The sequence below is a fragment of the Leptidea sinapis genome, chromosome 1 (genome assembly GCF_905404315.1).
Source record: "Leptidea sinapis chromosome 1, ilLepSina1.1, whole genome shotgun sequence".
Classification (NCBI taxonomy): domain Eukaryota; kingdom Metazoa; phylum Arthropoda; class Insecta; order Lepidoptera; family Pieridae; genus Leptidea; species Leptidea sinapis.
The window spans coordinates 13,684,702-13,701,051 of record NC_066265.1 but is presented as its reverse complement, the minus strand read 5'-3'; the positions used below and the strand labels follow the sequence as shown (position 1 = coordinate 13,701,051).

Here is a 16,350-nt window from a genome sequence, read left to right as displayed (position 1 = left end):
TTCTACACGCCACAAGTTAGGATATCATCCCCACCATCTGGATGTGTGGCGGTCCTCCACAGTGCGGTTTTCCAGGAGCTTTCTTCCTTGTAGTACGAAGCTGTGGAATGAGCTTCCTTGTGCGGTGTTTCCGGGACGATACGACATGGTTACCTTCAAAAATAGCGCGTACACCTTCCTTAAAGTCCGGCAACGCTCTTGTGATTCCTCTGGTGTTGCAAGAGAATATGGGCAGCGGTGATCACTTAACACCAGGTGACCCGTACGCTCGTTTGTCCTCCAATTTAATAAAACAAAAACTTTGGACAAATAAAAGATATCTAACTTATTGTTTGGCTAATGAGACTTAACATCTTATGTCTCAAGGTGTCGAGGGCAATTGTAGTGCCTCTCAGAATTTTTGGGATTTTCAAGAATCCTGAGCGAGAGAATTACAAAAATGGGCAGAGCGTATCATTTAATATCAGCTGTACGTCCTGCTCGTCTCGTCTTATTGTCATAAAAACAATATTTTTTGACAGGGCAAGCTATATGAATTTTCCTAATCCAACAAGAATGGCGTTCATCTGTTCTCCTCTTCAATGGTTGACAGCGTTGATTCATTGTATTGCGTCACCAATACTAAGCTATACACGTCTCCAAACATCTTTACCTCTCACAGCGGAGCACGCCTGCAATCTCATAGATACATACAAGGTTGGTTAATCATTAAAGTTTACTTTTTAAGTCGTGTTAATGGAGAGAAGTATATGAAACATGGGTCCCTAATCATTTTTTCACTGAAATCCTGTTGCTCTCTGTAAGTATTGTATTAGCGCGAGCGTAGGAAAAAATATAATATTAAAAATGAAAATTAGTTATGGTATAACAATAGACGGACATACCTGATGAGGTTCCGAGTAGAGCCATTATTGCTGGGGGACTCCGCTATTACTCCGCCTGGCGTAGGTGCGAATAAGCGGGTGCCCGATGATTGGTTGATTCAAGTTTAACCGGCGCGAGAGTTACAGTTGCTACTAGATCAGCCAATCAGATACTAAAGCGTCTGTTGTCTATAGGTATCTCCCTATTTCATACTTTTTTGATTTGGTATCTTTATATTACACATATGAATGTAAGTTTGTTATATATCAGGAGTTACTTAGGAACCGGATGTCATTATTTTCCTAACACCCATTACTTTTTAGAGGCCTATCCTCAGTGGGTTTGGGGGGGGGGGGGTATGTACTCTTAAGCGCGTGAGAGGCATCCCACTCTAATCCTAGTCTCACACATCAGTAGAATATGTTAAGGGTGTTTGGTAGATTCATAGCAGAATCGGTACAAGCTGCTGAAGAATTTCGCGAATTTTGTCTAGAGGCAGATTCAGCTTGCAATGGCCAGAGGAAAGGCCTAGCCTAGAAAAAACTAGCCGCTTCAACGTTTACGTTGTTTCCAAACCCAAATGGCTTAGTTGGTAAGAGCGCTGAACCCGAGAGGCGGGTTTGAATCCCGCATCGTGCATAATTTTTTGGTACAAATTAAACTTGTATACTAATACTATTTTCAATTTTTTTATTACTGACGAATGATGAATGATTGCTTAACTGAAATGGCAATGGGCAGGGCACATAGTTCGATGGACACATTGCCGGTGGGGCAGAAAAGTCCTCGAATGGCGACCATGTACTTAACGCAGTGTTGGTAGGCCCCCCACTAGATGGACTGACGATCTGGTCAAGATCGCCGAAATACGTTGGATGACAGCAGCGCAGGACGGATCGTCGTGGAGGCTGTTGTCCAGCAGTGGACGTCTTCCGGCTGATGATTATGATGTGAATTAATTATTTTCGTGCTCTGAAATAATTCTTACGTAATATTGGTCATACTTTAAAATTATAATCAAATAACTAATTATGACGCTAGATTTTCACAAAGTCAAAAAGCACATTGAGTAGCTAGCATATGTAGTAAGTGTAAAATTATAAATTGCGACTCAACACGGTCTCTAGACAGATCAACGATGCAGTGCGGTAATGAAGGAGACAGGCCGCGTTTCCTCCTTCCCGCGCCATTTACGGTCGTATTGATTCATTCCATTGCGAATAGGTACTTGTATGTACACGCAATCAGTTTGATGTTCTCATGCCACATTTCGAAATTTATGATCAAATTAGTACTTTTTTACTTTTAAAACAAATAAATACTTAACAGCTGTGCTATTGCTATACTTCACATCCTATAAGTAAGGTTTTTTGAGAAGCCTTGCATATCTTTAGCGACTAAACGTTGAGATAATGTTGTAGGTTTTTAGCGACAGAACAAAGTGATGCCTTATTTGTACTTACCACACAATTACGACTTGGAAGCTAATTACTAATAATTATTAATATTGTTTGATGTTATTTAGCCAACCTACACCGTACTAAGTCCAACTTTCTTGACTGCGCTTCTTGGTCACAAAGACCTGTGTGACTTTGCGAGTTTCGAGTTGATTATGCTTGGAGGCAGCGCGGTTCCAGTTGAACTTATAACTAAATTAAAGGTAATTTCACATTTAAGTTATTTTTCCCTATTTCTAGGGATATATGTATATATCGATTTCTTTTGGTTCCGAAATATACAGGTTTAAAGGGAAAGTCTTACAGAATGTTAAAGAACGTTATTTTTTAAGTCATTTCTGATGGATTTGTGTTCTTTAGTATGGTCTCCGAAACGTAACCGTTATGGAGATATTAAACTTTAAAATGCTTTTTTTTTTCATAAAAGCACATTTGTTGCTTTTGTATCGATTTTTTTGGTAGTCAATCCTCTTAAGGTCGGAAATTACGCTCGATCATTTTAATACACCCAATACTGAACTGTGAACCACAGTTCACACCAAGGGTCTATTCTTGAACCGTTCCTCTTACTTATTTACATTTAAGATCTACATTGTATAAAACAACTTAGATATTGTTAGCAGATGATACTACACCTCTATTTAAAGTGAAAAGAAACAAAGTTACCAACGCAATACTTAAATTTACAATGGAGCCCCATATTAATGGATTCGTTCGATTTAGCTCTGCAACGAAAATTTGACAATTGACTGACGTGAAAATGGCGCGTCTGTTTTAGTGTTATAAATAAGTGTTGTAGTAAATGTAGTCCATAATAAAACTACTACTACATTTAAGCTACAGAAGAGCACTATTCACGCAATTAATGAACTAGGTTCTCAAGAATTATTAAGAGAACAATTTAAAGACACAAAAAACATACTAACTGTTGTTACTCAATATATTCCTGATAATGTTATTTAGATACTACTAGCGAATTTTCTAGAATTAGTGATTACATAATGATTAGACTAGCAAAAAACAAACTTGTTATGCCTACAAGTCAGTAAAGCCGATTTAGTAGGGCAATGATCCCAGAAAATGAACAAAAGAAGTGTGTTTCAAAATTAAAAAGAATTATTAAAAAAAGTTTATTTGGTAAAGGTACTATAGTATAAATGGCTTAAAAGTTTCTACTGAGTTTCTTGCACCCGTTCTTCTCAAGTCTGACGCATATATTTCAGAGTGCGTGCTAGATTTTGTTACGTTCAAAAGAGATTTAAAATTATATTTTGATATAAAAATATATAAATTTAAATAAAGAAAGTAATCAGATAATTCTTAATTCTTAGATTAACGATTGGTGTCCACTGCGCTCCAACTAGAGACCCCACTACCTATGAGCAATATTTTTTTTATTACGGCAACTATTAGATGCTTTTGTGTGTGTGGCATATTGACGCTCAATGGCATCTTTCAAATTTTGTAACATACGGTTCATGTTATTTTACATTGAAATTATATAAATACAAAATACTTACTGATGATATGTGATCCCAGTGTCTATATTCATTATTATTAGCAAAGATGTCACACATTGTTGAGACTGGCGCGAGTACGCCCACTTGGGCGAAGTATTAGTTGTCCCACTTTGCAACTACGCCCTCGGTATCTAGTTGGAGCGCAGCGGAGACCAATCCTTAACCTAAGCCTATGATTTATGAAAGTGTTAGACATAATATAAGAGAATATAATCTCTTTTCCTATTTACTTATCGTCTAGATCATCAGTCACAACCTAACCTTAACCAACATACCTAATCTAAATTATTATGATTTGCTTTATAGTCTTATTCTTATTTTTATAGGAAGTAATGGATGGAATAATCATATCATATCAATCAATGATTTTTCAAAAATAACATTAATTCTTACGCTTGAATAACTCACATATTTTAATAGATTGATTATTGTTAATGACGAAAAACCTAGACACTTACGGCCGTTCACAATATACTATCTACAGATAGAGATAAATTAGTACCTTCTACTGCCAGTAATTAGTTGTCAATAATCTGAAGCTGCCCTAATATACCCGATAAGTCATTCTTATCGCCTTATAAGTGACGCACAAACTTCTATCGCTGGTAAGCTATACGTCCCCCATTGACAGGAGGTGATTGATAAGGTGAGTTACCGTCGATAAGTTTATTGGGACAGAAAAGTCAACGATAGTTACGATTTTTATCTCAAGTAAGAGATAGAATGAATATTGGAAACGGTCGTTAGTATTTGTGTAATTATAGATATGTAAATTATTTTTTTTAATTATTTTTTTTTTATTTAATCTTTTTTTTGATAAAGAACGATGTTATATAATTATTTATTTATGCCAACAGAGCGTTAGCCCAAATACAGATGTGTACAACGTTTTTGGAATGAGTGAGCTAACGGGAATCTGCTTCACTCCGGATTTTTCTCCACCAGGATCGTGCGGGAGGCCAATGGGATGTTTACAATACAAGGTGAGTTAAAACTTAAACGCACAACAACAAAAGACAAGCCCGTTTATCTAGTGAGACTATTTATGTGCATATGATATGTACCTTAATTATTTCAGGAGTGTTCTCTCGGGGTGGTAGAAAACGAATTTGGGAACGATGTTGAAATTTAAGATGGTCGCGCTGCATAAATACTTATCTTAATATATATATATACAACAGACGAACAAAATAAATAAATATATATACTAGCTGACCCAGCAAACGTTGTATTGCCGATATTAAAATCGCGATACAAAAGTAACTGTTGATCGTAGATGGGTGAAAATTTGAAGTTGTATTTTTTTTAATGCTAACTCATAATCAAACAAATTAAAAAAAAATGTCAAAAAAAATTTCGTGTGGACCATTTAGGGACTTAACATTTAGGGGTATGAAAAATAGATGTTGGCTGATTCTCAGACCTATTCAATATGCTTACAAAATTTCATGAGAATCGGTCAAGCCGTTTCGGAGGAGTACGGGAACGAACATTGTGATACGAGAAATTTATATGTAAGAAGATATATATATTTATAACTATATATATAACTGAACTACCTCCTAAACGGCTGGACCGATTTGGTTTAGATTCTCAACTCCGTCCATATAATATAATTCTCTTGCTCATGTGTATGTTAGTGAACTCCTCTTATGGACCGATTTTTCAAATTTAAAGACGTGTGTACAGGACAACGTCTGTCGCATGCACTAGTATGTATACAGGATGTCCCAAAGTTATCGGACACAGGTACTTTCCCTTCATGTCCCATAACTTTGGGACATCCTGTATATACCATAATAATCGCTCGAATGGAACAACACTCTAGCCGTGCGTCGGAGCCAAAATAGACCACTAATTTTATTCATTATTTTAAACCAATTAATTATACACATATTTGAATAGTTTCCGAAAATTTTAAATTTTTATTTTATTCTTTCAATCTTTAAGAATTAGTATTGAAGAATTTAAAAAGAATTAATATTGAATAAATTAAGAATAAAACAACATACATATTAAGTGTTCAATTTACAGCTGGAGTGAGCAATCAGAATATCCATATAATTTAATACTCGGAGTTCAATACACATCCTAATCAACTTCGTTTCTTGTGGGGTTTTCAAACACATTTTTTATATCGCTTCTTACGGAATTTCCTACCAAACATTATTTTTACAAGAGTACTTTGAGGATATCTAAAGTTATTGACTTCACTATTATTAATTGTAATATATTTTTAGTTACTTGACATTGAAACACAGGATGAAATAGAGGAACCGAATGTACGAGGTGAACTTTGTCTAAAAGGGCCGGGCATTTTTAAGGTAAAATATTATTAAATTTATAATATTATATTCTAATAATCTGTATCTGTATAATGTGTAGCATGTATAAATAAAAAGGCAAGAAATGTTTTTTACGAAAATAAGGGACGATACGAGCAGGACGTTCAGCTGATGGTAATTGATACGCCCTGCCCATTACAATGCATTGCGCTTGTCACCTGGAGACATAAGATGTTAAGTCTCATGCCCAGTAATTTCACTAGACTCGCCCTTCAGACCGAAACACAGTAATAATTTACACATTACTGCTTCACGGCAGAAATAGGCGCCGTTGTGGTACCCATAATCTAGCCAGGATCCTGTGCAAAGGATGCTGCCACTGGTAATAGTTAATGTTCTGCCATTATTTCAGGATGTTGTGCTTAAAGCCATAATTGAATTTGCCGTTGTTATTGGAGTATTTATAAAATTATTTTTTTTTTTTTTTTTCTCATTAATATTTTACCTTACCTTTACTTTTATGGAAGAGCTATTTAACTACACGGAGTAAATTTTAGGTATACCTTCTTGATAGTACAATAAGTAGTGTTTTACGAAAAGTAACAATGACACACACCACACTCACCCACACACACAAACACACAGACATCCTGTTTCTATAATATTTTTCTTTTGTTACAGTATATTTTTAAACTTAATTTCTGATCCCTAGTTTTTGGTACGGTTAATTTTAATTGATATGGAAGAGCGTGGCCTTCTGGCACAGGTGTTTCTCACTTAATAGGAGGTCACATCCACTATTATATTTGTATCATTTTTGTTACTGAAATAAATATTTTTCATTTTTCATTTTCATTTTTTACCTAATTTATGAAAAGTTCTCTCCTCATACTCTCTCTGCTCTCTTTATTTATGTTGTCTATGCGTACATGGACTCCAATGATTATTGCAACACCGACAAGACAATATGGGCAGATGTGATCACTTACCGTACGTGTCACGTACAACGCGTGCAGTGTTTCAAATCAAATCAAATCAAAATCACTTTATTCATGTAGATCAAGGAAATGACACTTATGAATGTCAAAAAAAATATTTCTTGTTGAATCTACCGCTACTTCGTAATCGGTTAATGAGAAGAAGTAGCAAGAAACTCATTGCCACTCTTTTAAATCCAGATTTACATTTTCATTGTTTTACAAATCATTTCAATTTCAACATAACATGTAAAGTTATGCAACAAACCCTGTTTATCCCTCGATATTTTCCTGAAAGAACTATGATTCAACATATGTTACTTAGGGTTACGGTGACATATTTCAAATGGACAAAAAATTTTAAAAATGGAGGTAATATACTTTTTGGTTTAATGAATTATTTCCAAAGAACATGGGATGGATTTTTCTGATGATGTTTACCATTTGTCCTATTGTCCCATTTGGACTTGACGTTGAATTTTGTGACACCTGTATATTAATTGGTAGGCACCATGTAGTCTCCTCATAAAAGTTATTCGTTTTATACCGTGGTATAGTAGTACATATATTAACTGAACCATAATAGTTTTATGATGACTATAGGAATGAATCACATAGTTTATGGATTCATTTTACTAATCAGGTGGTAGAGATATTATGTAAACAAATACAGTCGCCATGACACAGGTTGGTAAGCCTTTGTGCTATTAAAAAATTTTATTTTCTTCGTAAATTGGATAATTTATCAACAGTGACCACTTCCTAACATAATCGAATAGTTTTGCAAAATCAGTCATCAGGCTTATTGTACTCTTTTTCCAGAAGATATCTGAATTCTGAATACGTAATGAATTATTAAATGTTTTGCCACTCTCTTCATGACTGTGCATAAAAGAGACACACACGATATCATAATATATTATTATACTGAGAGTTGAACAAAGCATACAAGGTTTTATGACGATACGACACTCGAACGGTTAGCTCAGTTGGTTAGAGCAGCTGGCACGGAACGTAGGAAGTAGTGGGTTCGAGTCCCGAATCATTCATAAAATTTTGTTTTTCAAATTTTATTTGTATATTACTGTATCAAAATACATACATACTATAATTACAAGACATTCTAACACGAAAGTGGTATGATATTTTATATACATTTACTGTACATACTTCGTATTAAAATACATTTACTTTTTGACTTACTCGTGTATTTGATTTTGACATTGACTATTTGACGTTTGAGTATTTTTGTTGCATCACTTTACATAATATACTGTAATTGTAATGATTTGCAAAACGATGAAAATGTAAATTTTTATTTTAAAGAGTTGCTAATGAGTTTCTTGCAACTTCTTCTCGTAAATTCAATTAGAAAAACATTTTTTTTTGACATTTCCGTGACCTATATAAATAAAGTGATTTTGATTTGATTTTTGATTTTGATATATCTACATTGTCATAATAAGTAGGTTTATGTTCTTGGTAAACTTGCAGGGATATTACAAAAACATTACAGCGACGGCGGAGGCTTTTACGGAAGATGGATGGTTTAAAACAGGAGACATGTTTTATAGAGATGAGAATTGGAATTTTTTCTTTTGCGAAAGGTTAAAACTATTGCTGAAATATAAAAGCTATCAGGTAAAACCATTTCTAAATTTATTTTAATTAATATAGTTGTAATGCAGATAAGAAGGAAAGTACTAGAATTGACATAGGCACGTTAAGTCTGATGCATGTACTCGATTCGCGACGAAAACTTAATGTTTTTGAGTTTTTGCATCGAATGATATGAACAGATTATTCGATAGTCTTAGTCTTGATTAAGTGCACTACAGAGTAAAAATGTAATTTTTAATGACAGTTTTTTAAAGAGAAAGCAATCCCTTCGTGGCTTTTGACGAAAATAGACGTCAGTAAAGAGATAATCACTCTAAACTGTTCTGTGTGATACAACTATTTATTATTTGATGCGTTTGTCCAGCGGAATATATAATCTTAAAGAGCCCAATAACGAAAATATTATGGACATTATACTATATTTAAAAGCAATATTGAAAAAATACAAATTCAATTCACGCTAACCTTTTTTTAACCAGTATTTGTATAGATACAAATAATACAAATAAAAATACAGTTTTTTTTCAGTCAATTTTATGAACCCTATTATTTTTAACGTTTGGATTATGGTCACATAACGGCGCCTATTTCTGCCGTGAAGCAGTAATGTGTAAGCATTATTGTGTTTCGGTCTGAAGGGCGCCGTAGCTAGTAAAATTACTGAGCAAATGAGACTTAACATCTTATGTCTCAAGGTGACGAGCGCAATAATTATAGTGCCGCTCAGAACTTTTGGGTATTTCAAGAATCCTGAGCGGCACTGCCTTGTTATGGGCAAGGCATATCAATTAGCATCAGCTGAACGTCCTGCTCGTCTCGTCCCTTATTTTCATTAAAAAAAATCCTTTAAACCACTACCTAGTACCTAAGTAGTGATTGGGGTTCAGAAATATAATACATATCGAATCGGCGGACGTGTAACGACGCGTAAATATTGCGTATTCAAATATATCTAACTGCGGAAACTCTTTCACAACCCTTACATCGTTATGTCTTTTTTTAACAAGACTGTAAAGGGAATCCATGTACGTTTGTGATCAATTTAATTTAAAAAAAAATGCGGTCTGTGTTTAATTCGTTCAGAAAAGAAACCTTTTAACAAAACTCAAGGTTTTGCTTTTGTTTAAAAGATTTCACCTGTCGAACTGGAGAATGTGATTAGAAAGCACCCGGCCGTATTAGATGTGGCGGTGACGGGCCTACCAGATCCTGAATGTGGTGAGCTGCCTGTTGCATGTGTGGTTCGACGCCCAGGCTATGACGTCAATGATAATGAAATCATTAACTTGGTTCAAGGTATAAATTTGTTTTATGTAAACAATTTATATGTATAAACCATAAACATAGTATTGTAGCATATTAGACATTTTTTTTATATGATAATAAGGGACGAGACGAGCAAGACGATCGATCGATGGTAATTGATACGCCATGCCCATTACAATGCAGTGCCGCTCAGGATTCTCAAAAACCCTAAAATTCTGAGCGGCACTACAATTGCGCTCGTCACCTTGAGACATAAGATGTTAAGCCTCATTTGCCCAGTAATTTCACTAGCTCCGGCGCCCTTCAGACCGAAACACAGTATGCTTACACATTACTGCTTCACGGCAGAAATAGGCGCCGTTGTGGTACCCATAATCTAGCTGGCTTCCTGTGCAAAGGAGCCTCCCACAGGTATGCAAAGGAGCCTCCCACTGGTAAATAAAATACTCTTTTGATTACGGCGAGACCAAATTTAAAATGTGTGCCAGTTTTACAGATGTGTTAGTGAGTTAGTGAAGTGTGTAGTATTTTGTTATTGGTCAATCCCTATGACTAATATTAATAAACGGCGTCATATTCACGTATACAATATTTTATTATCTAACACATATCTCCCTAAATAATTATAATATAGCAGTAACAACATTATCAATTCAACATTATCAATCAACATTAATAATTTACATATTAAGAAAAAAAATTCGACTTCGAATCACTTCTTGCACGAACTTTAATTAGACAAAATTACAAAATGTCTTGTTACTTAATGTTGTTAATTGGTACTAAACTGTTACATTCTTTATTTTTTTTATAGAATGGGAGGATACGAGCGTACGGGTCACCTGGTGTTAAGTGATCACCACCGCCCACATTCTCTTGCAACACCAGAGGAATCACAGGAGCGTTGCCGGCCTTTAAGGTGTAGTTTGTAGTTTGTATTTTCGTTTTATTAACATTTGATAATGTTTTTAATAAATATTATGGAAATATTAAAGAACGACCTTAAGTATTGTTCGAAACGAATTTCCAACTGAAACTGAAAAAAAATTTTTTTCTTCTCGCATTTAAATTTGGACCGACGATTGTTGTTTTAATATTGATAAATAACCAGTGTTTACACGTTATTATAAATCAAAAGATCTTTAATGATTTAAATTGATATTTTTTTTTATATTTGATGTTGCATTTTTTTATATAAAAAACTATGGCTATAGTGGTATCTATGTACATATGTCACACAATCGATTTTCTTCTCTTTTGTTAAGCAATTCTTTGGCACTTGATAACTAAATTTACTATATTATTATTACATTAAATTAAAACTTTCGATATGGGGAAGTGTTCCACGAATACTGGCAACATTTCCGCTGGATAACTTGGCTGACCCGTTGACCGAAATAGTTGCCAGCGCTTGGTCGTTTCCAGTAGCCCTATTGAGGCGAGAAGATAGTACTTTGAACATTCTCTCCGGCGCCACGGGCCAAGTCTCTCGACACCAAACGGCAGAAAGATGTATCGACATATTTGCGACGTTTGCTGTCTTCGGCAGTCAAAGCAGCAGCCCCAGCTCAAACTGAAGAAACTTGGACATGAGAAGGAGCCAGAGTATCGAAACAAGTTGCGCCCCACACCAGCGCCCTTCCCCGTGCCCAAGCCACCAGGGTCATTCCATTAGAAAATTGATTAAGTATATGAAATAGTGCCTACTTATTTATTTATTATGTTAAAACCTTACTTACCTAACTTTTATTATTTTCAGAGAATTTATCCGAATCCAAGCAGTTGAGAGGTGGAGTACTATTTATGAACGAAATACCAATGACAGCGTCTACAAAAGTTCACAGAAGAAAATTAAAAGAAATTGTGTTAAAATCATGCGGCAGTCAGGGTTGCTAACTTTCCTTGAACAACAAGTAGAGTACCTACCTCAGACAATTAATATGTCTAGATGGAGTCTCTTACTGTTAGATAACCGATAAAAACAGGCCAGGAATATTATTAATAATATATAATTTTGTGTGCGTGACAAGCTACGTCTTACACTCGCGATTTGTATGACACTTTATGATAGTGTGCGTGAGTAGAGGTTAGTTCTAAATCCAATTTTATTCCAAGTTTTCACAGCTGCCTTAGTCTATCTAGACGTATAAATGATCTAACGGCCGTTGTCAATAAATGTTGTCTATCCTTCGTTTAACTAACTAGAGGTACACAAATCCATCCTTTTACGCGTACTACATTTCAATAACCTATCGACATAACTATATAACATGACATAACTATGTATAGATAAGATCTTGTCATTAAACGGTGATAGCATATATACACAGCAAGAAATACGTTATTGAAAACGGTCGTAAGTAGAGTACCTATGTCTGACAACCTCGCGAAACTCGCTAAGAAAAAAGCGATTCACTCGACTGTATGAAACGTGTAGTCATTGATACTTTGACAGGTGACAGCTATAATCCTGTAAAAAACGGAGATAGCCGAAATTCACTACGTTTTAAGCAACTGTTCGCTTTCAAACTTAGACGGATTATACTTCGTCGCCAATCGCGTTACTGTAATTACTGCTATTTTAAACTTATGTCAAATGACTGCATGTTTAATACTAAAGTAAATTTTAATTTTTACTTAGGCAGTCCCGCCTCTTTTTACATACCCCCTTATTCATAATAGTCTGCTAACTTAAAGCATTGCTAATAATTCTCACTCTGTCTTCTTCTATTGACCTAAGTCAGAATGAGAAAAAAACACTCCGTGGTTAGTATTTACATCTTCTTTGATGTCTGTTTTCAAAGATTGCAAATAAACAGCAGGGCATAGTAAATCTGTGATAATAGTACATTACATACATATTTTTAAAACTAATCAAAAGACGAGCTCCACTAATATAAACTTATTGTTAGAGTTGTTTGTTTCAATTGTTATTTTTATAGTTAGTTATTTAGATATTCGTAAACAATATTCAATAAATTTGTTATTAAACATTATAATATTGTTTTATACTACGATTGTAGTGATATATCCCTACTTATATAATATTAATAAATAAATGTGAATACAAGTTTGTTTGTTACGCTTTCACGCCTAAACCACTGAACCGATTTTAATGAAGTTTAGCACACAGATAGACAAGAACTTGGGAAAGGAAATAGTAAATAACCTTTTATCGTGAATAAAAGGTTTGGCGGGGTTAAAACAGGGGGTGGAAGTTTGAATGAAAGTTAGTTATTATTGAATATAGCACCATGAAACTTTGTATTTAGACCCATGATAAGAATTAAATAAATATTTTTTCTAGCATTTTTAAAATTTAGACCTGTGTTGGGTTATGGGGGGATGAAAGTTCTATAGTTTGTAGCCATTAAAATTTATTAACCACAGCAGTTTATTGTGTATTATTTTCAAAATGAGTATATTAAAAAAAAATGCTGCCAGAGTAACTATTGCACGCGCACGAAATCGCGGGTAACAGCTAGTATAATATATCAGAAAAGTTGAAAAATTTGTTTTAGTAGATCTTCCGTTTACAATAATATGTTCTATAGCCGAAAAAACAAAGATTTCGACTGGTAGTGTGTATAGCATTGAACACGAACGAATACTTAGAGGCCGATGCACAAAGAAATAACAGTGCCATGTAGGGACGCACGAAACATGCAAATGTTTATATTATTGTCACGAGAGTGGGTCAGGGATTGGAAAGTAATATACAGCTTAAAGGAACGGGCCTTTATTTGCGTCCACTTCCATGAACTTGCACTCTCACGTCTGCCGCTGTTCCTCTTCAGGTGGCGGTGCCTTCAGCAGATCACACGCACCGAACACTCGTTCTCTTCTATCTTCTACTCCTGTTTCACTTTACACTACTTCTTCTTCCCTTCCTTATCACTTTCGAGTCAGAACTTCCATAGGCCACGCCTAGTACGGCTTATATAAATGATTCTCTACAATCTTTAAATTTAAATTGTACTTGAAATTTCTTTTATCTATTATTATCCTGATTAAACATTTTCTATCCTTTTTTTCTGCTCGACTTGATCCCGAACTCAATAAAAATTTCCTTTAATTTTTTTCTTCTTCTTAACGTGCCGTCTCCTTGCGAAGGTTGGCAATCATTAGGACAATTTCAACTTTCGACACAGCTGCTCTAAATAAAGATCTTGTGCTCTTCCCAAACCATTGGCGCAAGTTTTTAAGCCACGATATCCTTCTGCGGCCAGGCCTCCTCCTGCCTGCCACTTTCCCTTGCATGATTAGTTGAAGGAGTTCATATTTCTTGCATCACATGTCCAAAATATTCTAACTTTCGTTCATTAATAGACGTAAGTGTCTCTGTAGCCTTTCGCATTCTCTCTAACACGATGCTATCCCGTACGCGATCTGTCCAATTCTCAGCATACGTCTGTACACCCACATCTCGAACGCTTCCAGTTTTTTTTGTCATAGCTTCTGTCAGCGTCCAAGCTTCTACGCCGTATAGGAGTACAGAAAAGACATAGCACCGCGCTATGCGTATACGAAGAGAGATGTTTAGGTTCCGGTCACAAAGTACTTTTTTCATTTTTGAAAAGGCGTTGCGTGCTTGCTCTATTCTGCATCGTATTTCGAGGCTGTTATTCCCGTTGACCCTAATGTTTGCACGCTGTTTCCAATATAAGTTTCTGATGAATCGACAGTCATTAAAGTCCAAATCAATTTTCTGGAGCACTTCCATCAATTTGACATATTGAACTCGGTCAAATACCTTTTCATAGTCAATGAAGCAGACAAATAGATCTCTATCCATATCCCAGCATCTTTGTACCAGCACCTGATAGCCGAAAAGTGCATCTCTTGTACCCAAACCGCTTCTAAAACCAAACTGGGTATATGATAGTAAAGACTCACATTTCGAGTAAATTCTGCTATGAAGTACTTTTAAAAAGAGCTTCAAAACGTGACTTATGAGTGAAATTGTGCGGTAATCACTGCATTTTTTGGGATTATTGATTTTTGGTAGGGTGATAAATGTCGATTTGAGCCAGTCAGAAGGAATCGTGCCCGAGTCGTAGATAGCATTAAAGAGGTTAACGAGATAATCTAGATTGCACTCTTCGATTTCTCTAATAATCTCGACTGGTATGTCATCGGGACCACATGCTTTTCTTGTTTTTGCATTTCTTATGGCATGATAGACTTCACTTTTCGTAATGGCTGGTCCCGTGTCATCACAAACGAAATCTACAGGATCAGATCGAGTGTCATGAAACAGCTCAGTAACATATTGTTCCCATGTTACTAACATGTCATCGGTGGAAAATGCATAATTGCCATATTTATTGAGAAGAGTTACTTGTCTGCGTCCTTGATGTTTAGGAGATATAAGCTCTTTAATCTTCTTATGCATATTAAAACAGTCAAACTTCCTATCCAGTTTCTCTATCTTAGAACAAAGATCACCATACCATGTTTCTTTTGCCTGTCTTATTTTTTTCCGTATTAAACGTTTTATTGTGTCATACTTTTCTTTGTTCGTTTTATTTTCACCTCTTTTATCCATTAAATCCAATATTTCGTCAGTAATCCATTTCTTTTTCTTCGTTCGTGGCGTCGACGTCAAGATCTTTTCACTTGTGTCTTCTAGGTGGTAACTTAAATAATGTATTAGTGATGACAAACTCACGCTCCTGGCAGAACTGCACCAACCTTTCTCCTTGATCGTTTCGAACCCTAAGCCCAAAAGTACCAACAACATCGGGTACTGGACCTTGTCCGATTTTGGAGTCAAAATCACCCGTAATTATTGTTGTATCATGTTTTTTAGTTATTTTGAGGGCTGTTTCTATGTCATCGTAAAATTCCTCATTCATATCGTCGTTTTGTCTGCAGTAGGTGCATAAACTTGGATTATGTTGATGTTAAACGGCTTAGCTTCAAGTTGTAATAACATTACCCGGTCCGAAATGGGAAGAAAATTCCTTACAGTAGATCTACTGTAAGGAATTTTCTTTCAGCCTACGATCGTAGAGCGTCTTTTATAATTACTGCAACACCATTTCTATGATGTTGATTATCATTGCTACCCGAATAGTAGACTGTAGCATTTTCTGAAGTTACTATACCATTCCCTTTCCATCTTAATTTACTTATTCCAAGGATATCAAGCTCTAATCTATTCATTTCCATTATAACATTTTCCAGTTCCTTTAATTTTACAAAACCAAAATATTCCTTGCACTGGTTACATCGTGTGGTTATCGAAGCCGGGTCTCCAGCATCTGCAGTAAACAAACGCTGAGCTACGAGTGTTGAAGACGGAGCTGTCGAAATTATCAATGCCTTGAAGTTTGAACACTTTCGTCATGTAAAATAA

The 16,350-nt window shown here is 35.3% G+C and overlaps 1 protein-coding gene across 2 annotated transcripts in view; it reads left to right on the top strand.

Moving 5' to 3' along the window:
* The window catches only part of LOC126966731 (luciferin 4-monooxygenase-like), a 59,309-nt gene extending 46,440 nt beyond the window's left edge, over positions 1–12,869 (top strand). For both annotated transcript variants that reach the window (XM_050811009.1, XM_050811000.1), the window contains exons 6-12: positions 522–696; positions 2,390–2,524; positions 4,699–4,824; positions 6,082–6,165; positions 8,598–8,744; positions 9,854–10,019; positions 11,749–12,869. In XM_050811009.1, the coding sequence (XP_050666966.1) occupies positions 522–696; positions 2,390–2,524; positions 4,699–4,824; positions 6,082–6,165; positions 8,598–8,744; positions 9,854–10,019; positions 11,749–11,885 (970 nt within the window). In that variant the 3' untranslated portion in view covers positions 11,886–12,869. The remainder of the gene's footprint in view (positions 1–521; positions 697–2,389; positions 2,525–4,698; positions 4,825–6,081; positions 6,166–8,597; positions 8,745–9,853; positions 10,020–11,748) is intronic.
* Positions 12,870–16,350: the final 3,481 nt, after the last annotated feature.